The sequence below is a fragment of the Garra rufa genome, chromosome 10 (assembly GCF_049309525.1).
Source record: "Garra rufa chromosome 10, GarRuf1.0, whole genome shotgun sequence".
Classification (NCBI taxonomy): Eukaryota; Metazoa; Chordata; class Actinopteri; order Cypriniformes; family Cyprinidae; genus Garra; species Garra rufa.
The window spans coordinates 11,314,835-11,339,273 of NC_133370.1; the positions used below are offsets into that span (position 1 = coordinate 11,314,835).

The 24,439-nt window shown below is 36.5% G+C and overlaps 1 protein-coding gene across 1 annotated transcript in view; it reads right to left on the reverse strand.

Annotated features, from left to right (window-relative positions):
• The window catches only part of gpc1b (glypican 1b), a 137,118-nt gene extending 125,042 nt beyond the window's left edge, over positions 1 to 12,076 (reverse strand). The window contains exon 1 of the mRNA XM_073848511.1: positions 11,597 to 12,076. Coding sequence (XP_073704612.1) covers positions 11,597 to 11,741 — 145 coding nt within the window. The 5' untranslated portion in view covers positions 11,742 to 12,076. The remainder of the gene's footprint in view (positions 1 to 11,596) is intronic.
• Positions 12,077 to 24,439: the final 12,363 nt, after the last annotated feature.

The following is a 24,439-nucleotide window of genomic DNA, read 5'->3' on the forward strand; positions in this document are numbered from 1 at the left end:
GTACTTTTTAAACTTGTTATTCATGAAAGAATCCTGGGGGGGAAAAATCACAGGTTCCAAAAAATATTTGGCAGCACAACTGTTAATATTATCCAACATTGATCATTCTAATAATAAATCAGCATATTAGAATGATTTCTGAAGGATCATGTGACACTTAAGAATGGAGTAACAGCTGATAAAAATTCAGCTTTTCATCACAGGAATACATTCTATTTTAAAGTATGTTAAAATATATATTAAAAAAAAAAACATTATTTTATATTGTAAAAACATTTTGCAATATTACTGTTTTTTCTGTATTTTTAATCAAATAAATGCAGCCTTGATGAGCATAAGAGACTTCTTTAAAGACTATTACAAGTCTTACTGACCCCAAACTTTTGAACGGTAGTGTATAAAAAAATAAAAATATAAATAAAATAACATATCAAGGAAAAAACATGTAACATGGACAGCATCAACGCATTTAATTTGTTCACTACTTTTTGCCAGCCCTCTCTCCTTGCTTTTCCAGCCTTTGCAGTTTTCCCTTGCGTTTTAATTAAACTCTGAAACTCCTGAAATCCCTCAATCAAGAGTTCTTGCTCTGCTGCAGAAAAATACTGAGCGCGCTCCTTCGTCATGTTCGCAGACCAATCAAAGAGTTGCCGATCAATGTTTCTACTATCGATACGTATCCCCTTTTAAGCCACCCAGTGATCTCAAATAACTTCATCCAGCTATACTAATCATCAACAACAGGTGCGTTCGGAGAACCGGAATAGCGAGCTCATAGTTAGCGCGATGATTTGATCTTGGATGTGTCATTTGATCTTGGATGTAGTAAGCGAGGTACGAAGAACGGACCCCAGAACTGACACCAGAAGGTATTTTTAAATGTTTACATTAATGCTTTTTAGCCATATTACTAATGGATTATTTGGGTGCATGTTAATGTAGCTATTGAAAACTGAAAGGGAAAATCTGGAACCTTACACTGCTGGAAAAAACAGCTAAAACCAGCCTAGGTTGGTTGGCTGGTTTTGGCTGGTTTTAGCTGGTCATAGCTAGTCAGCAGGCTGGTTTTAGAGGGGTTTTGGTCACTTTCCCAGCCTGGTCAGGCTGTGAGACCACCAGCTAAAACCAGCTACTTCCAGCTTAAACCAGCTAACACCAGCCAACCAGCCTAGGTTGGTTTTAGCTGTTTTTTCAGTAGGGTAAATAGACTGCTTTCACAACGCGTCATCACATCATTGCATTTTTTGCTTATTATTGCTTCTTAAAATGGTCAATTATTGTCATGTTTTGGGCTGTACTAATTGGTCAGACCAGGAAAAACATTTGGAGTACTATAGACTGCCAAAACAAGGAGAAGTGTGCAAAAAACTGCTTGAGAAACAAAAGGCATTTGTGGTTGGCCAAACTGAACCAGGATTTCCAGTGCAAGAATCTTGACAACATTTGTGTTTGTTATTATCATTTCCAGTCAGGTAGGTGAAATATTAGGCTAATATCTAACTTTACCACCTATTAACTTTAGTTTGTCAAAGTATTGTCCCTTTCTTGCTTAAGTCCTTGTCTATATGATTTAGCAGCTTCCACATGTTTTTTTTTTTCATGGTTCAGACAGCATAAATTAGCAGAACAATGAACAAATCCATGCGGTTGTTTACATCCAAGTAACTCCAATATGGCCATGCATCTGGGTAACTGATCAAACCATGATGCAAGCGCAAATCCTCTATATGTTGTCTTTAGGAAAAGAATTACCGGCTTTCTATAAAACAAGCCAAGTGTAGGTGAAGTTAATCAAATCTACCAGTCTAAGCCAAGCTAACCAGCCACACCCCTGGTCTAAACCCATCAGTAAGGGTATACTTGCAGTGTAATTTTGAGTACATCACAATGAATCATCAAGGCTAGTTGGAAATGTGGTTAGGATTATAAAGATTACACTGTTTTCCAAAAAACACAGTGTAGCTCTCTTTCTCAGAGTCAGGGTAAATTTAACTTCACTGGGATGAAACAAACTGTCAAAACATTCAAGCGCTACACAGCACAGGTGTCTAAAATAAAAGAAACATGTTAAAGTCAACGAGAAAATATGTTACATAAATAAAACTGCACAAACTTGACTTTGACTGGCAAAACACTCATGTTGGACCTTGTATATCAGTCTGTCTTTTATGGTTATGGCATGTATATAGGAGAATGTGACCATCGTCTCTCTCTCTCTCTCTCTCTCTCTCTCTTTCTCTGTCTGACTCTCGCTCTTCCTTTAAAGGATGTCACACAATAGCAAATCCATCAAAAATGTCTTCGTCTAAAGGTCACCTTGCTCCATCACATCTCTCTCGATCGCACTCCTCTGGGAGGGCCATGAGTCCTTCACTCACAGGAAGGCTGAGAACTACATTACACTGCATGTATTACAATCTGAGTCAGTTATTTGTCATATTTAGTGGCTAGATAATTCAATAGGTCCCGCTCTGGACTGCAGATTTACATCACGCCGTTGTCCTGGCGTTATCTGATTTCAGAAGTATCATATTCAGCTGCGGCTCACATCCTGGGACACAGGCCAAGGACTTGTATAGACACACAGTTTTATGTTTTACCAATTACCAAGAAACTCAGCATCCGCTTAAAACGGGACATTTAGAATCAAGACAAATCTCTGGTAAGTGATCAGCCATGCATCCTTGGGCCACACTAGTTCAAGCTGGTTCAGTCTGGTTAGAGATAGATAGATAGCAAACCGTAAAAAAGTATAGTTTATTCTAAAAAGTTTTTTGTTCCCACCCTTGTTCCACCTTGTCGTTCCAAACCGAGTTCAACTCAATTTACTCAGAGATTCGGTTGCAGTGGTTAAAAGTTAATGGAGGGAAAAGTACCAGGGTTTAATGTCATACATTTTGGTCTGTTTCTCACACAAATCAAGACTTTCATTTTTGACCCTTTCATAGCACTTTTATGGTTACTTTTTTTAAAGATAAAACACTTTAGTCCCCATTAAAGGACTAGTTCACCCAAAAAATGAACATTTCTACATGATGAAAACGTACCTGTGGTAACATTTTCGCAAGATGCAAAATACGTACTAATAAATACATATCACTGCAGTTTCAAACAGAAATGAACACTAAAGGCGGTAAAACGGCGAGCCCTTGTAATTGTTTTCGAGCACAGTTATGATAACAGCTCCAAATGTTTCGCTTTCCGGATGTAACAAGCTTGCTCGGTAGCTCAGCCAGAACGGAATTGGACTGTATGTGTAATCATTGGGTACGAATCCCGTAAAAAAACATGTCTCACAATGAAAGAGCTGAAAGATGAGAGATCGAAAAACAAGCTAAAACGGCATGCTTGCGATTGCGCTTTTACATCACATTAGCTTTTGTTCATACTATTGGGTAGGTTTAGGTGTAGTACAGATGCTACGTTATTTTAAAATATTATGGAGCATTAGAGTTAGGCACTGTTTATACTAGTGTATTTTCGTTTTAAAACGTCATTTTAAAATAAGAACGATACTTGTCTACACAGGCATTTTCCCTGCATTTCATAAACAATCTTTACACTATACAAATGAAAATGCGTGTCACATGACCATTCAGAGTGCATATGACATCAAGGATGTCTTATTTAAGAGAAGTAACTGTAATAAAATTGACTGTTAGTTTTTGTGGTGTAAAAATACAGCCTCCGAAATGAGACGCAACTAATTCATCAAGGATACGCAGAGCGAATGTGGACAGCCACGTCATCATTTTCAAAAGTGTCCATTTTTTTGTCTATTTGCACTTAAATGCATCCCCGGAGCTTTTAAAATTAAAACAGGGTCTGCAGCACTTTCGAAAGTCTTAGTTTTTGAGAGCCAAAAATGCCGGAGTAGGTGGCAGGCGTAACCAAAGCAAAAGTAATGCGTTTTAAAATTTAAACGCACTAGTGTAAATGTAGCATTATAGTGCCATGCAACGGACATTTCATGTCAGAACTGCGGTGACACGTACAAAACCAACGTCACATAAAACATACCATATGTACTTCATCTGTTCTGTGGGAAAAAATCCGAACACTTTTAGCGGCCCTCAGTGAACATTTCACATTGAATAAGTCACGAAATGTACATGGCGGTACGTATTTGAGGTCTTGCGAAAAAGTTCCCACAGGTACGTTTTCGTCATGAGATCAGGTTGGAAAATTCTCAAAAAAAATGTACTTCTCTTTAGGCCATCCAAGATGTAGATGAAAAAAAAGACCAATCTTTTAGTGCCACTCAGTTGACATTTCACATCGAATATGTCACAAATGTACACCCACAGGTATGTTTTCGTCATGAGATCACCTTGGAAAATGTACTTCTCAGGCCATCCAAGATGTACATGAAAAAAGCCAAACAGTCTTTTAGCACCACACAGTGGGCATTTCACATCGAAATATGTCACGAAACTTACATGGCAGTACGTATTTTGCTCCTTGCGAAAAAGTTCCCACAAGTACTTTTTTCGTCATGAGATCAGGTTGGAAAATTCTCTAAAAAATTTACTTCTCCTCAGGCCATCCAAGATGTAGATGAAAAAATCAAAACAAAAAAAAACACTCTTTTAGCAACACTCAGTGGACATTTCACATCGAATATGTCACAAATGTACACCCACAGGTATGTTTTCGTCATGAGATCACCTTGGAAAATTGGAAAATGTACTTCTCAGGCCATCCAAGATGTACATGGAGAAAAAAAAAAAAAAAAAAAAAAAAACAGTCTTTTAGTACATGGCAGTGCGTATTTTGCTCCTTGCGAAAAAGTTCCCACAAGTATGTTTTCGTCAATCCAAGATGTAGATGAAAAAAAAGATGAACACTCTTTCAGCGTCACTCAGTGGACATTTCACATCGAATATGTCAGAAAACGTACATGGCGGTACGTATTTCGCGTCTTGTGAAAAAGTTTCCACAGGTACGTTTTCGTCATGAGGTCAGGTTGGAAAATTTTCTAAAACTACTTCTCCTCAGACCATCCAAGATCTAGTTGTAAGAAAAAACTCTTTTAGCAAAATGCAGTGGAAACATTCGACCATCCGTAGATGGAAAAAAAAAGAAAACTCTTTTACCGACATACAGTGGGCATTTCACATCGAATATGTCACAAAATGTACATGGCGGCATGTATTTTGTGTCTTGTGAAAAAGTTTCCACAGTTACGGTTTCATCATAAGACCAGGTTGGAAATTTGCTGAAAATGTACTACTGCTCAGGCCATTCAAGATGTAGATGAAAAAAACCAAACACCTCTGATAGCACACGTACATCTTAAAGACGTAGATTTGACGTCTGCATTTACATCGGCAAGACGTCTGTAAGATGTAGTTTGCTCATCTGCAATACATCTATGGGACGTTTCCTATCAGATGTCAAATTAGCGTCTATTAGATGTCTTTAAGATGTTTATGATTTAGAATTTATGTTAAACTGACATCTTACAGACGTCTGCCCGAAGTTTATACACAGCAGATGCTTTCCAGATCATGAGATCTTTAACAGACATCTTGCAGATGTACATGTGCTATCTAGGACCCTTTTAGCGCCATGCAGTGGACATTTCACATCGGATATGTCACAAAATGGGCAGTATGTATTTCGCATCTTGGGAAAAAGTTCCTAGAGGTACATTGTTGTCATGAGACCAGGTTGGAAAATTTGTTCTCCTCAAACCATCCAAGATGTAGATGAGTTTGACTTGAAGAACTTTAGCATTACATTGCTTAAATGCCAGAACTTATATTACATATAGCAACAGTATATAAAAAGGACTCTTGTTTTAACCTGGAAACAATGGTTTGAAGTTAAAAACATCTCAATTGTGGATTTCTGTATGACAAACACAGCTTTTCACTTCAACACAAGATGTTAACTGATGGATTAGAGTCGTGTGGATTACTTGTGGATTTTTGTGATGTTTTTATCAGCTGTTTGGACTTTTATTCTGACAAGCCGGCACCCTTTCACTCCAGAGGCGAGCGAGTCATGTAATGCTAAATTTCTCCAAATCTGTTTCAATGAACAAACAGTCTCATCTACATCTTGGATGACCTGAGGGTTAAGTAAGCAGCCAAAACTAAGCCATGCAAATGGGAACAATATAAGGGTGAGCAATTCTAAATTTGTGGGTGATTAATCCAGCACACAGCATCCAAGATACACTTGCGAGCCATACAAATCTTTTCAGCAAAGCATCATAAAGGAAACAACACATAACGAGAAGTTTTAATAAAACACTAGCACTTCTAAAGTCCAACCATCTGTTTTTTGTTTTCTTGTTTAAAGGGGCAGACTGGAATGAGAATCTCAATATCAGTTTTCCCTTCCTCCTTCCCTGTATCTTTTTTCCCCCTTCACTGCTGCAGTGTGTCGAGCGGTTCCTCAGCTCTGCATGACATCAAACACTATGTGGTGAGTTTCAGGCTCCAGAGGGCAGATTACAGCTTAATGCCTTCAACATCTACTGCATCAGCACTATAAACACTTCACTCTGTGTCTATGCGTGTGTGTGCGCGTGAGTCTAGGAATACCCCGCTCTCAATTCATCTTGCTATGGATTGGTGGATAAATGCACGGATTTATTGTGAAAGCATGTTGTGTGACCTCAACAAACACTTAAAATCAATGCATGCAAATCAATATGCACTTACAACAAATCAGCAAAGCATTCTTCATGCACACACACATGCACACACAGACAGGATGAATATAAAAAAGGAATTCAGTACTATGCCCTGTAGCAAATGTGCTCAACTTAAATATTGAAATATTAATGCACAAAGTTCTGCAGTCTATGATGTTAGTATGGACCATTTTGCTTCGAGCAGCCGTTATTTGCCTCCAGCAGATGCAACAGCGGACATCATCCAATGGCCTGCCACGGCTCAGGGACCTCATTAGTGCTTTCATGCTCGCCTGTGTCCATGACTTAAACATGACTAATGACAGCTGCTTTATGACCACTACTTACTCTACAGTCACAGCTAGGGGGCGCTACATCTCATCAGCGTGGTCAGAGGTTTTCTATTCTAATTTTATTAATGAGTTGACAAATAAATAAATATTTCATAGAATGTTAAAAATTAATAATAAAAATAATATTAAAATATATTATATTATTAATAAAATAAATAAATTAATTATTACTACGCACTAGTTAACTGGTAAATAAATAAATATATGTATTTTATTAATATTTGTAATATTTATTGTTTTTATTCATATTTATAATAATATTTTTATACATTTTCATACAATACTATAAATTATAAAATTATTCAAATCAATCAATCAAACAAACAATTATTACCACTCACTTAAATTTAGTTAGCTGGTAAATAAAAAATATTAATATTAATATGTATTGATATTTTTATCAATATTCATAAATAAATAAATAAATTATTACTCTGCACTTAAATTTAGTTAGCTGGTAAATAAATAAATGTGTTCATTAATATTTGACATATTTTTACGAATATTTATTTTAATATTTTATACTTTTTGTACAATATTATACATCATAACATTAATAAAATAAACAAATCAATTATTACTACACACTAGTTAACTGGTAAATTATTAAATGTTTTTTATGAATAATAATATTTTCATATGTATTCTTTTTATTAATATTTATATTAATATTTTAGTTTTCATACAATACTATAAATTATTAAATTATTAAAATCAATCAATGAATTATTACTACTGACTTAAATTTAGTTAGTTGGTAAATCAATAAATACATTTTATTAATATGTATTCATATTTTTATCAATATTTATAAATAAATTAATTAATTATTACTATGCACTTAAATTTTGTTAGCTGGTAAATAAATAAATGTGTTTATTAATATTTCACATATCTTTATGAATTTTTATATTAATATTTTTATACTTTTCGTACAATACTATAAATCATAAAATTCTTAAAATAAATAAATAAATAAATTACTACACACTAGTTAACTGGTAAATAAATAAATGTAATTTATTAATATTCATATTTTATTAATTGTATTAATATTTATATTAATAATTTATAGTTTTCGTACAATACTATAAATCATAAATGAATCAATGAATTATTACTACCCACTTAAATGTAGTTAGTTGGTAAATAAATAAATAAAAAATAGTATTAATATTAATATGTATTCATATTTCTTTATCGATATTTATGAATAAATAAATTATTACTACACACCTAAATTTAGTTAGTTGGTAAATAAATAAATAAAAAATAGTATTAATATTAATATGTATTCATATTTCTTTATCGATATTTATGAATAAATAAATTATTACTACACACCTAAATTTAGTTGGTAAATAAATTAATTAATGTTTTTTTATCATTATTAAGATTTTTATCATTAATATTTATTATTAATATTTAAATTAATATTTGTATAGTTTTCGTACAATACTATAAATCATAAAATTATTAAAATAAAAAAAATAAATCAATTAATTTTTACTGCTCACTTAAAATTAGTTAGTTGGAAAATAAATACATTTTATTTATATTAATATGTATTAATATTTTATATCAATATTTGTAATAATATTTTTACAGTTTTCATACAAAACTAAAAATCCGGGTATTATTAAAATAAATAAATCAATGAATTATTACTACTCACTTAAATTTAGTTAGTTGTTAAATAATTATGTATTATAACTATTAATATTTTTAATCTTTATTGATATTTAATTGTATTTGTATAAATATTAGTTTTTGAATTATACTATAAATAATGCTATAAATTATCAAATGAATAATATATGTATAAAATAATATAGTATATAAAATGTACATATAAATATATTTTCATGATTAATATAAATCATTTGTAATATATATTAAACTGAAACCATTTTGCATGGCTGGATTCAAACCCAGGTATGCCACATGAGCGCCATGACTCAATATGCCACTTTCACTGACCACACTGCCAGATCTCCAACCCCAATTTATATATATAATCCATATATTAGCCTAACCCTAACCATCTGTTATACTTATAGTGACTGATCTCTAATTATATGATGTATGTTTGCAGGTACAATTCCAGTAATGTGATATATGATTGGAGAACATTGGACATTGGACTGTCTTCGATTGCATCAAACTAATTTGAAAGATTCTAGAAGATGACAGCCGTTACACTGGTTGTACAAGGAGAGTGAGAAAATGGAAAATATGAAGAACATCAAGACAAAGGTGAGTTGAACTTGGCTTGCCGTCCAAAAATGAGTTTTGATATGAGCCTGATAAGAACTGACAGGAGCCATCTTGACCTGATCTGTCACTGAATCATTCTTGAAATGAGGTCAAGTAGAGATTATGATTGTGTATTGTTGTAACCTCAGGCTCTGGTGTGGGTCTCTCTGCTTGTTTGGGCCATTAACAGGGTGTGCCACAGTTCGCCGAGATGGGATCCCCTCTTTGAATCGCCAGGGGAATATGATTACTCAGTTATGAGTGAAACAAAATGCATGGGGGCTGATAGAAGCCAGCTGCCTTTAGACAAGCTTCGCAATGTTCTACTAGATAAAACACAATAAACATAAACACTCACAAACATGACCAAAGGCCAAGACATTTCTCTCACAGGGTTGGTGTCAAGATCGTCTCAGATGAGTCAGAGCGAAAGATGATATACAATCCAGCCTTTTAAGACTTTTCCCATCAAAAATTAAAGCCACATCCCAAATGAAATGTTAATTCTGATCATCGACTAGCAGCGGGAGAGAAACGAGTGGAAAAACGGGTGGATCCATTAATGCCAAAGAAACCGCTAAAGAAGATCCGAGTTTGTGTCCAGATTTCCCGTCCAGACAGCTGACAACAGTCATGCAACTTTAATATTCACAAAAACCAAAATCAGATTCCTGCAGTTTTACGCATGGGAGGACAAGTATGTCAGCTCTTGAGTGGAGAACCAAGGAAACATCTCTGCAGTATAAAGAAAAAACTGCAGTATAATTGCAGAACATTTCCTATGGGAATCTCTTGACTCTATAACAATTACTTTCAATTAAATCTCATTGTTTCCATATGGATGAGAAGTTAGACACGTTAGAGCGTCCTGTCTAAACACAGCCGTGTTAACATATCTGATTGAAGCGATTGCAACGATGCATCACTCTGATTGAATGCGTCTGGACGTGTTTATGAGGATAATAACTCCATCACATTAATGTACAGCCGCTAACGTTTGATTTTCACCTCTATTAATCTTCTAAATGGAGGACACTTTCTGATCATTAGGGAATACCGACCGGGATCAGCTCGTGCGTCATACGCAAAGGGATGATGGGTAAAAATACATTCAGGCTGCAGTGCCGAGCACAGCAGAGCAATAGAGTGATGTGATAGAAAAATTCAATGAAACATAGAGAAATCAAGGTCTTCTGTGCTTGAAATCACTAGAGCTCCACCACACAGCACACCCACTGAGGTTTCAGATTTTCAACTCAAAAAATTAAAGGTGAAAACTCTACCTTCATGGAGCAAGATGATACTCCACCCTGACACACACACATACACCATCAGAGACTGCAGAAAGCTCATAATCACTGGTAGATCTCTGTAACTATGCCACACATTCAAACCGGCTGACAGCAGAAGAAACAGCCTGGAAAACTGGTATGGAATCCCGGGTCATGGAAAATTATTATGAAGTCAAAAGACCTGTGGGAGTGTCAGATGTATGTGTGTGCAGGACAGGGGTCTGTGACTGACAGTGAGATGAATGAACAGGTCTCACACATAAGAGGCTCTTCAGAAAGAAGAAAAGGTATCAAAAATCAAAAAGCCCTTTATAGTTCAGTTAAATAATCATAAAATAAAAATGTAAAACTTTCTATACAATAATAATTATATTATTATCTAAAATATGTATGTGACATTATATATATGACCCTGCACCACAAAACCTGTCTTAAATTGCACAGGTATGTTTGTAGCAATAGCCAAAAATACATTGTATGGGTCAAAATGAACGATTTTTCTTTTATGCCAAAAATCATTAGTATATTAAGTAAAGATCATGTTCCATTAAGATATTTTGTACATTTCTTACCATCAAAACTTCATTTCTGACTTCATTTGGACAACCATAAAGGCGATTTTCTCATTATTTAGTTTTTTTTTTTTGCACCTTCAGATTCCAAATTTCCAAATATTGCCCAATCTTAACAAACCATACATCAACAGAAAGTTTTTTTTTTTTTTTTCAGATTTCAGATGATGTATAAATCACAATATTAAAAATGTACTCTCATGACTGATTTTGTTGTCCAGGGTCACTGTATATATGGAATTATTTTCTAAACTTTACATGTGAATGGGCTCGATTATGCGTTAAAAATGTATCTGTATTACTTAAGTACTATATCACTGTTTTGTGTATGAAACTTGCCTTGCCTTCTTATAACATAAGATGATAATGCATTTGAATCGCACAGTAACTACTTTAAATTAAAGTTTGCCTTTGTAGGCTATCCAGTGTCTTCCTCACAACTGTCATTCAAGCTGAAGGTTTAAACCGTTCACCTACCGGATATTACTGTTTGCGGGACTCCGTTGAGATTGAACCCCTTGCTGTTGTAGAAGTGCCTGATGTCCGAGCATGTCTTGGGTTTACTGTCTCCGAACACCAGCCCGGTGAAAGCGCACAGAAGCACCAGCACGACAAAACCCATCCTGGACGGCGGAAAGAAGCGTGATGTGCGAATCAAATCCAAGGGCGAAGAGCAGGGTATAAACGCGTCCACAGCGAAACCTGCCGTTTCCAAAAAGCGCACCGGTTCGCTCCCACACGCAGTGTCTTATTCAGTGGCAACAGCTTGAATTGAAACGGAGAGAGTGAGATCCTCTGTGAGAGATGACGGAGCGGAGAGGGAGGAATGACATGAGCTCACGGGAGCGCAAAGTTCGGAGACGCGTCTGTGCGCTCGCGTTCGGTCGAGTGCGAGGCGAGGCGGAGCGGGGCGGGCGGACGCGCAAACGAGCGAGCGAAGGCACCATCTGCAGGGCATCGGGTTCGTCTACCGCTGCCGCCGCGATCCTCCACAGGATGTTACATCAAATCAGCCCGCCGGCCAATGAAGACGGGATTCCATTTCCCCACAGGCTCTCATGTATGACAGGATAAGGATCTCTGAGATTCCTTATGTAATTTAGTGAAACTCTGGGTTTGAGCTGACTTTGACATGTCTTTATGCCGGATTTGTGTCCAGTCCAGATGGGGTTACAGTAAGAACTTTATAGGATTCAGTTTGGAATCATACTCTGGAACCAATTGTAAACAATCCCAAAGAGAATTTTCTTATAGGATTCCAACATGACATAAAAACTAGCTATGTTGGGAAGGAATACCAGCACTATGAAGTAGCCTACATTCAACTGCACTCCGGCCCACATACCACTGGAACTGACATCCAGAATCTATGAAATGTTAGTTATTTTGCAAAATGCATGTTATTTTTTATTTAGTACTGACCTGAATAAGAACTATTTCATAAAATCACATCACAGACGTTTACATAGTGCACAAGAGAAAATGATAGTTGAATTTATAAAATTGACCCTGTTCTAAAGTTTAAATACGCTTGAAGATTTACATACACCTGAACAGTTAAACTGCCTGCTGTTCTTAAGAAAAACCCTTCAGGTTTTTTTTTGTGTGTGTGTATTTGAACCCTTTCCAACAACAACGACTATGATTTTGAGATGCATCTTTTCACACTGAGGACAACCGAGGGACTCATATGCAACTATTACAGAAGGTTCAAACACTCACTGATGCTTCAGAAGGAAACATGATGCCTTAAAAGCTGGGGGGTGAAAACTTTTTGAATTTGAAGATCAGGGTAAATTTAACTTATTTTGTCTTCTGTGAAACATGTAAGCATCTTCTGTAGCTTCTGAAGGGCAGTACTAAATGAAATAAATATGATATTTAGGCAAAATGAGAAACATGTACACATCATTCTGTTCAAAAGTTTACACCCCTGGCTTTTAATGCATTGTTTTTCCTTCTGAAGCATCAGTGAGCATTTGAACCTTCTGTAATAGTTGCATATGAGTCCCTCAGTTGTACTCAATGTGAAAAGATGGATCTCAAAAATCATTGTTGGAAAGGGTTCAAATTCACACAAACCAAAGAATCTATGGGACCTGAAGGAATTTTCTGAAGAACAGCAGGCAGTTTGACTATTCAGGTATAAAGGGACTCATGAACAAATATCACAAAAAAGCTGTGGATCATTCGGGTAACAACACACTATTAAGAATCAAGGGGATGTAAATATTTGAACCGGGTCATTAAAAAAAAAAAAAAAACTATTATTTTCTCTTGTGGATTATATGCAAACATTTTTTATATGAAATATCTTATTCAGGTAAGTACTAAATAAAAAATAACATGCATTTTGCATGATCCCTCTTAATTATTTGGTCAAATAATTAACATTTTGCAGATTCTGCAAGGAGGACTTCAACTGCACATGCTCCCAGAACAGATATCTGATGGGAGCGTTTGGGAAAGATTATTAAAAGTCATTGTATCATCAGAATAATTTTAAAACTTATATTTCAAGGTTTAAAATAACTCAGGTTGAGCACACTGAATTGTAGGACACTGATTTTTTTTTTTTTCTATTCTGGACTCCTTTCCATTTCTATTCCCCACACAAGCGCCTCTCAATAAGAGAGTTGGAAGATTATATTGAATTATTTATGAGGGAAATCACAGGGTAAGGTCCCAGCCTCTCTATTTCATGTTACATGTAATGCTCTGCCATATTTATTACAGTCCCAGACCGTCAACCCCTCTGCGGACAGGCCAGATCTTGACACGCTTCAAAGATGCAGTAAATTTTTGAACAGGCTGCAGCTCGCCTGCGACAATACACACACCCGTAGTTACTCCTTGACAGCCACAGTGTTTTCTGAGCCATGTCTGCGGCCTGCAGCTTGACAAATATGACAGGAAACAATCCTCACACTGAGAGAAAATACCAGCCCCTGGGCCACAAACAAGAGTCGGCTGTATATTACAAAGATAATCCAGGAAATGTACTGCTGAAAAGAGAATAAAGGACAGTGAATATGAACAGGTTAGTGATAAACAGTGACACACTTACATGGGTACAAAATAAATGCAGACATTATACTTACATAACAACTGAATGGAGCTGCCAGGGACATTTATGTGAGTGAATAGCGGGGTGTGGCCGGTTAAAACGGTTTCAGAGAGGCACACAGTCAGTTACATGCTTTGCCCTTTCTGTCCTCTAGCACTTAAAGGGATAGTTCACCCAAAAAAAAAAAAAATCTGTCATTAATTACTCGCCCTCATGACGTTTCAAAACCACGAGACCTTAATTTTATGGAGCTACAAAAATACCTTTACATGCGAAGAAAACAAAAATAATGACTATTTTTCAATAATCTCTTCCGTTGAAGTCCATGCAGGGTCAGAAAGCTCTCAGATTTCATCAAAAATATCTTAATTTGTGTTCCGAAGACGAATGAAGGATTTATGAGTTTGGAAAGACACAGGGGTGAGTAATTAATGACAGAATATTCATTTTTCTGTGAACTATATCTGCAAAAAAATTATGATATTGCTGTTACGTGCTGTTATTAAGCATGTGATAAATCCATTTGTTCAGACAGCAAAGCTGAGGATTCAACTCTGAACTCACTGTCAGCTGAGATCTAAATATTACAGCTGCATAATAACCAAAACAAATGTTGCTTCTCAAATTCAGGCTCAATTCACTCATTATATAATAATCTCAAAGCAAACAAAGCAGGTTTTGATGCAGTTTTATATAGCAGCCTGTGCATGAACACGGGAATATCCTATCGAGTCTGAGAGAGATAGAGTGAGATGCCATTTTCAGAGAACGAGGGGAGCAAATTCGTCTCATCTACACAAGAATAGCACCAGCGGTGGCATATCCTTTCCCACAGAGTCAGAACTCAACTAAGCCTGGCTGAATTTCATGGTGCAGTTATTACCAAAGGTCCATCAGATTTGCTGGTCTTGACCCATACGCTGGTCTCACGCTGAATAAGGTTGCCTGGTGGCATTTATGTTTGTTCAGCTTGGCCTCGGTGAGTCAGGTCTTCTGGGAGCTGAAAAGCCACTGAATGCAGTGGTTTGGGACCTGTATTCAGGTCGGTCCGGTCATGTGATCAAAGCCTTTTGGAAAGGGCTGACTCATCCATGCCCACTCATCTGACTGGTCATCATAACATGGCATGTCTGTGATGTCACGAAAAAAGACGCACAGTAAGCCTGACAGAAAAACAGCATCTCTAAATATGAATCATCTCGATGAATCTTTAATTAGACTCTTTTCATCGGATCCTGAGATATTCATAGGAGGTTGATGTAAAAAAAAAAGAGTGTGTTTTATAGCATTTCATAGTTGACTGTTTTTTTTTTTGTTTTTGTTTTTTTTTTACAAAAAGTTTAAAGATTCTTAATAACTAATTTATCAATTAAAATAACTCACATTAAGGTTTCTTTTAAAAGAACTGCTGCAGTTTAATAACACCCACACTACTTGAAAACCTTTTTTACACCTACTTAAAAAGTTAATGTTTCCAAAATAAAATAGATGTGTCCAAAGAAAGATTACTTGAAAACATTGCGAATTTAAAATAAAGTGTGAATATAAATAAACAACATTTTTAACAAGAAACGGCACACCGCGAAAACATTGGCATGACAACTCTGCCTTAAGATAGAAAAAAAAATTAAAAAGTCTTGAAGTTTGAAGGTTTTATAGGCTTCATGGACAGAGACAACAATTGATGGATGGATGGATAGATAAAGAATGATAAAACAAACAAATGAACAAATGAACAAATGAATGAACAATAGATAGATAGATGATAATAGAATGATAAAATAAACAAATAAAGGAGCAAACGATTGATGGACGGACAGAGTGATAGATAGATAGATAGATAGATAGATAGATAGATAGATAGATAGATAGATAGATAGATAGATAGATAGATAGATAGATAGATAGATAGATAGATAGATAGATAGATAGATAGATAGATAGATAGATAGATAGATAGATAGATAGATAGAAATGACAGACAAAATGAATAAACGAATGATAGACAGATAGATAGACAGATAGATAGACAGATAGATAGATTTAAATTTTAAAACCATTATACAACAATTTTTGAAGTTCCCTCTAAGAAGAGTGACGTGGGGTAATGTGGTCGAGCCCCCGTAGAGCTGGAGTGGTTGTCGTGGCAGGTGGCGGAAGATCTGCTACAGGGTTGTGCTGCAATAATTACACAAATAAGCTTCTCTGCCCATGTTTGCTCCAGACAGGCGCATTCAAGTTTTATTGGATCTGACCATGAAAGAGCCTTCTGCTTAATGAGGAACAGGAGCTGTATGTGTGTGTGCATGTGTTTGTGGGGGTTACCATATAGTTTGGGGACAAAATTGTCCCCAGAAGTTTGTTAAAACTGACAAAACTTCCCCCTGGCGACATCTAAGATGGAAAGTTTTCCTTTAGGGTAGGGTTAGGGTTAGTATATAGTCATTAGCTTTATAGGAAAACAATGACCATATTGGTGTGGTATAAAGGACATGCTCAGTTTCATTGATGCGAAATCAAGGAATTGATGGTTTTAGGCCCTCCTCTTAACATACACACACAAATTTCAGCTGAAGAATTTGAAGTGAAAAATAAACAGAGGTGTGACAGTAAAGAGGACGATGTTGGTAAAACATTTAACAAAGTATGAAAGCTGAGAAGTATGAAAGCAGCAAAAACGGAGTTCATATATTTTTAACAAAGGAGCTAAAGAGAGAGAGAGAAAGAGAGAGTGAGAGAGGGTAGGAATGTGTTGGTGTGTCTCCAGGCATGCTGGCATGGAAAAGCCAAGTAATTACTGAGACAGAAACCACACTTCTGTCCCACACTCCTGAGAGGGTAGGACGCGCACACACACACACACACACACACACACACACACACACACACCACAAAACGAAAAACTTTCAAAATGACTAAGTGACTCACAAAACTACTGAAAGCTCTACAACTTTTAAAGCCCTTTTAAAAAATAATTTACAGTATGTGCATGACAGAATATACAGTGGCAACATATTTAGACACTTGAGCCACATTTAAAATGATGAATGGCATTATAACAATACAACAATCAACCCAAGCTGCTTCTGCAAACAAATAACCCTAAATTTACTCATCTGAGGAATTTACTTTAAGGCTCATGTTGGAGAGGAAGTTCTTTTTTCCTGAAATTGCTAATTAATGTTATCACATTGGGCGAAGACTTGCTGACTGCAAAATTGTTTATTTTGTACTTTTTATTTTACACACACACACACACACACACACACACACACACACACACACATTTTGGGTTTACATGTTTTATGGGGACATTCCATAGGCGTAATGGTTTTCATACTGTACAAACCGTACTTTCTATCGTCCTACACTTACCCTACACCTAAACCTAGCCCTCACAGGAGATTGTGCATACTTTTACTTCATCAAAAAAAACTCATTGTGCATGATTTATAAGCCTGTTTCCTCATGGGGACCTGAGAAATGTCCCCACAAGGTCAAAATCTACTGGTATTCCTATCCTTGTGGGGATATTTGGTCCCCACAACGTGATGAATACCAGGTACACACACACACACATGTTGGGTTTACATGTTTTATGGGGACATTCCATAGGCGTAATGGTTTTTATACTGTACAAACCGTACTTTCTATGGCCCTACACCTAAACCTAGCCCTCACAGGAGATTGTGCATACTTTTACTTCATCAAAAAAACTCATTGTGCATGATTTATAAGCCTGTTTCCTCATGGGGACCTGAGAAATGTCCCCACAAGGTCAAAATCTACTGGTATTCTTATCCTTGTGGGGACATTTGGTCCCCACAACGTGATGAATACCAGGTTCACACACACACACACACACACACACACACACACACACACACACACACACACACACACACACACACACACACACACACACACACACACCTAATAAATCTCTCATAATGCTATATTATTAGCAAATATTGGACTTCTGGAGTCTTTCTTTCAGCTTGTTTTCTTTCAATTAGCACAAGTTTTGTGTTTCTTTTTGGAACTGACTGATCATAGGTTTCACTGAGCAGAGCTTATGAACCTCTGCCACTTTTTGTGTGAACACTGCAAAAATGATCTAAATGGTGTTTTTTTTTTACTTAAAAAGTGGTGTATAAGCTCAGATCAGTGAGGCCCACAAGCAATCAGCTCCAAAACGAAACACAATACCTAAGAGAAAACAAGTTAAAAGACTGAATCTAAGATTTGGTGATCATATGGCATAAGATATTTTAACCAAACAGTGTAGAGCAGAAAAGAAATAAAGTGGGAGTGAGAGAGCAGGGCGGGATCAAGAAAGGTCCTCAAGCTGGGATTCGAACTTGGGACACCCACAGCGTAGCAGTGCTATATGTCAGCATGCTGCCCGCTAGGCTATTGGTGCCAACAATCTTAATGTTATTTTTAGTGCATGTGTCAGTTAGTATAATCTGAATATATTTTAAAAACTTTTCTCTACGTTTTGGCCTTCTGTCCATACTGCATTTTTTGTCCTGAGAAAACTGAGCTTTTTGAAGACGCTTCAGAAGTTGATACGTTTGAAAATGCCATTTTTATGTTGTAGTGCGGACTTTGAAAATAATAATATATGACCCTGGACCACAAAACCAGTCATAAGGGTAATTTTTTTTAAATTGGTTTGTTCGGATATGACAATATTTGGCCGAGATACAACTATTTGAATATCTGGAATCTGAGGGAGCAAAAAAAATCTAAATACTGAGAAAATTGCCTTTAAAGATGCCAAAATGAAATTCTTAGCAATGCATATTACTAATCAAAAATTACGTTTTGATATATTTATGGTAGTAAATTTACAAAATATCTTTATAGAACGTTATCTTTTCTTAATATTCTAATGATTTTTGGCATAAAAGAAAAATCGATAATTTTGACCCATACAATGTATTTGTTGGCTGTTGCTACAAATATACCCATGTTACTTAAGACTGATTTTGTGGTCCAGGGTTACATATATGTTACACTCACATACTGTCTATTTCTCTGCCTGCCCTGGATCTCTCGCCTGTTCTGGATTACTCTTTGTCTTGCCGTTTCGGACTCTGGATGCTCCTCGTCTGGACTATAGTTCTTGGATCTGACCATTTAACGTCCTTGTCTCTCCATAACAAAGTAGAGTTCAATTTTGCTAATAAAATGATTGTGGCCAGAAAAAAATAGCATGGGATCTTTTATGTCTGGTATCTCTGTATCATCTAAGTGGACTTTTTTACACACACATTTTCTGATGTAGCCTATTATTTTCTGACAAATTAAAGGGATAGTTCACCCAAAAATGACAATTAATTACTCACCCTTGTGTCATTCGAAACCCGTAAGATCTACGTGAATCTTTGGGACGCAAATTAAGATATATTTGATTAAATCTGAGAGCTTTCTGACCCTGCAAGAAAATATATGGACAGAGAGCATTGTAAAGCAAAAATGCTGTTTTCAGGTGTATCAACATTAATATAAATGCAGCCTTTGACAACCAGAAAGGGTTCAAAAACTTTTAGGGGTTTCGAAACTGTCAGTTGTGACCCTCAAACACAAAACCAATCATAAGGGTAATTTTTTTTAAATTGAGATGTATACATCATCTGAAAGCTGAATAAATAAGAACAATATTTGGCCGAGATACATTATTGCTATTTGAAAATATGAAATCTGAGCATGCAAAAAAATTAAATATGAAGAAAATCACCTTTAAAGTTGTCCAGATAAAGTTCTTAGCAATGCATAATCAAAAATTAAAGGAGTAGTTCACTTTCAGAACAAAAATTGACAGGTAATGTACTCACCCCCTTGTCATCCAAGATATTCATGTCTTTCTTTCTTCGGTAAAGAAATTATATTTTTTGAAGTTCAAACTCGGGGGCATCATAGAAGTCCATTATATGAAGAGAAATTCAGAAATGTTTTCTTCAAAAAACATAATTTCCTTACAACTGAAGAAAAAAAAAATGACCATCTTGGATGACAAGGGGTCAATACATTATCTGTAAATTTTTGTTCTGAAAGTGAACTACTCCTTTAAGTTTTGATATATTTATGGTAGGGAACTTACAAAATATCTTCATGGAACATGATCTTTACTTAATATCCTAATGATTTTTGGCATAAAAGAAAAATCAATCATTTTAACCCATACAATGTATTTTTGGCTATTGCTACAAGTATACCCATGCTACTTATGTTAAAGTGTGGTTGGCGTGTCCAAATGCATTGCAGCAGCATGAAACAGTCCTGCCAATGAAACACAGGGTTCAAAAAGTCTACTTACATGAGATCACTCTAGTGACTCCAAACCTCACCTCAGAGTTTTGGAGTAACAGCCTTATTTGATCAAATGAGTACAAACAGTAGCATAAGGCTTCATAATTTCTAAACAGTCTGTCTGCATTTGGTCTGTTTGAACATTATGGGCTTAAATCGTGACTTGACTCCCTTATTCACTTTGCAGTTCTCTAAAAAAAAAAAAAAAAAAAAAAAAAAACTACCAAATGGTTGATATGCATATTAATGACAAAAGTTAATTTCTTTTTTACAACCTGAACTAAGACGACCCATAAAATGTGTATTCAAAGTACTGTATTGCATTTCTAGTGTATTTTGAATAAATTGACAGAATTTTTTTTTGCATCTTATCATTGGCTCACAGGTTGTGTTTTCAGAAATTGTGCTCTTGCAAACGATTGACAGGCCTGAGTAAGGGTTAAGAAGGAACATACAACTGGAGACAACGATGACACATCGAGTGAAAGAGAGCGAGAAGACCACAGCGTTGGTTTCTCACAAGCTGTCTGCTATCATCAGATACTGTTAATGGCTCTCTGACATTTTGATAAATGGATATTTCATCACATCTCTCCCATGGCACTATAAAACGCTTGATAAATCTAAGTGTTTACGCCAAATGTTCCGCCAAGCTCAGTCCATCTTCGACATGAATTAACTACACATCGAAACCATTCAGAAGGAACTACAAGTAAGTGTCAAATGCGCATGCCATCTCAAGATATTTTGTAACAAGGAGGAGATGTCGAAGCCTTTTGTTCTCAGTTAAAGAAAACGGCTTCATGGGAAAATCTCTCTCATAGGCGATGTACACTTACGAAAAAATCAACCTCACACCACAGACTCTGCAGTACACGACATGCTTCCCGAATGATTGAGCAAAGGTCTGCCACAAGCTAATGACCTCTGTAAAACCATAAAGCCAGGCGGTCTGATGTGAATGCTTTAATGTTTCTGAGAGTTGGTTTTTAAAAGTGGAATAGCACAACACCAAGACACAGCAAAATAAAGAGCATGAGGTATAGTGCTTACCTGCATTTATGCCATGCAATTCAGACACAGCCAAGGATTCTGGGGAAAATGTAGATTAAAAACTCTAAAGAAAAAATAAAAACATTAACACTCAGTTCTTTGTTCACCCTCTGTTGCTGATTTTAAAGGCACATTCAGAACTGGATGTGATTCAGAATTAGAAGAATGATGGAACGATAGAACGATGGAACATTTTGTACTGGGAGAACTGGGAAAATGTACAAAACTCCAGTGGCTGGAACCACAGAGTGAAGAACCACTGATATCTGATCCGCTCTGAGCTGAAACGATGCGGGGAATTCAGTCTTTCAAAGACATATTGAAGTAGAAAGACTTCTGAGAGACGTTCAAACATTGATTCATGTTTAGTGAGTAATGTTCAAAAATAGGACACTTAATTACCCAGAATGCATCAGCTGTGCTGAATTTATTTGAATTACAAATCAGTAAATTCTTAAATTGACAGGGAAAATTTTGTTTTAAATTTCGCAATTGCCCACATTTTTGGCATTTAGACTAAATGTTTTAATTTCATTCGCTTTTCCTGCTACCAGTTTCAGCAATTAATGGCCAAACAGAGGTCCACACATATCTGATACAATGTGTGTGTGTGTGTGTGTGTGTGTGTGTGTGTGTACCTGGTATTCATCATGTTGTGGGGACCAGGATAGTAATACCACAAGATTTTGACCTTGTGGGGACATTTCTTAGGTCCCCATGAGGAAACAGGCTTATAAATCATACACAATGAGTTTTTTTGAGGAAGTAAAAGTGTGCACAATCTCCTGTGAGGGCTAGGTTTAGGTGTAGGGCCATAGAAAATACGGTTTGTACAGTATGAAAACCATTACGCCTATGGAATGTCCCCATAAAACATGTAAACCCAACATGTGTGTGTGTGTGTGTGTGTGTGTGTGTGTGTGTGTGTGTGTGTGTGTGTGTGTGTGTGTGTGTGTGTGTGTGTGTGTGTGTGTGTGTGTGTGTGTGTGTGTGTGTGTTGTGTGTGTGTGTTGTGTGTGTGTGAGGTTGTGCTCCAGGCAGGAGGGCTGATCTTTCTGGGTATTGATTGGAGGGTGTCTCTGGCCCTGAGGGGGGGTTTGGCTTCTCTGCCCCTGCGTTCTTAAACACACTGGATCAATGAGACCTCAAACCCCCTCTTGAGCACACACATACTCTCACATATGCATGTACACACATGGAAATGTACAGTTTTTATCACACACATGCATAAAGAGGTGGATGATAGAGACAGACGTGTCAGACTTTCATCTCCATTTCAGAGCTGTCCAACTAGCCTTTGCTCATGAGCCGCAAAGAGAACAAGACAAGGAAAAGAATGAAAGAGAAAGAGAAGCTGTGTATCTCCTATGAAAGATCTCTTTCTTTTAATTCCGCACAACTCTGTGTACACACTAACCATTCATGTGTGTTTAATGGGCTCTTTTGTACTGGGAGAACTGGGAAAATTTACAAAACTCCAGTGGCTGGAACCACAGAGTGAAGAACCACTGATATCTGATCCGCTCTGAGCTGAAACGATGCGGGGAATTCAGTCTTTCAAAGACATATTGAAGTAGAAAGACTTCTGAGAGACGTTCAAACATTGATTCATGTTTAGTGAGTAATGTTCAAAAATAGGCGCTTACAAGCTCTGAGGAACGGGGTTGTTTAAGCCCCCGTTAATGACCGACGAGTCACGAATCGGTTAATATGTAAAACAAGTTCTTAAATTGTTTTAGGTTCCCTGAGGATTATTCATCTGCAAAATATGTGAGACATTTCTCATAAGAATTACGTGAGGGATGTTATGAAAGGGGGAAAACTTGGGAGACGCCGCAGGGCTTGCGGGAAGAGTTTAGAAAGTAGTTCAGAGATGCTTTACAGTCATCAATTGAAATAAATTTCCATACATTAGATGCAGCTCACCAGAGAAAAATATTCAGTTGTCTTTGCATATTAAACACTACATGGCTCCTGAGAAATTCTTGCTTTTTTTCTTACCACATTTTTCTGCACTCTCAGTGGAATCTAAGCATTAGTCAGTACTGCACGCATCCTCCATGAAGACGATCCCAGAATACATTGGAACGATCTCTGTGGGGGAAAAAGATGCTGGGCAAGTCAAATAATTATAAATATAAACATGTTTCAAGTAATACAGTAATGAATGAATGTAGCATTTATATAAGTAATATTTTTTTAAAGAAAACTGTTTAAGATGTTTCTTAAGCATGAACATACAGTGGTGTGAAAACGTGTTGGCCCCCTTAATGATTTTAATTTTTTTTGCATGTTTGTCACACTTTAATGTTTCAGATCATCAAACAAATTTAAATATTAATCAAAGATAACACAAGTAAACATAACATGCAACTTAATAACTGGTTGGGCCACCCTTAGCAGCAACAACTGCAATCAAGCTTTTGCGATAACTTGCAATGAGTCTGTTACAGCGCTGTGCAGGAATTTTGACCCACTCATCTTGGCGGAATTGTTGTAATTTAGCCACATTGGAGGGTTTTCGAGCATGAATCGCCTTTTTAAGGTCATGCCACAGCATCTCAATAGGATTCAGGTCAGGACTTTGACTAGGCCACTCCAAAGTCTTCATTTTGTTTTTCTTCAGCCATTCAGAGGTGGATTTGCTGGTGTGTTCTGGATCATTGTCCTGCTGCAGAACCCAAGTTCGCTTCAGCTTGAGGTCATGAACATATGGCTGGACATTGTCCTTCAGGATTTTTTGGAAGACAGCAAAATTCATGGTTCCATTTATCACAGCAAGTCTTCCAGGTCCAGAAGCAACGAAACAGACCCAGACCATCACACTACCACCACCATATTTTACTGTTGGTATGATGTTCTTTTTCTGAAATGCTGTGTTA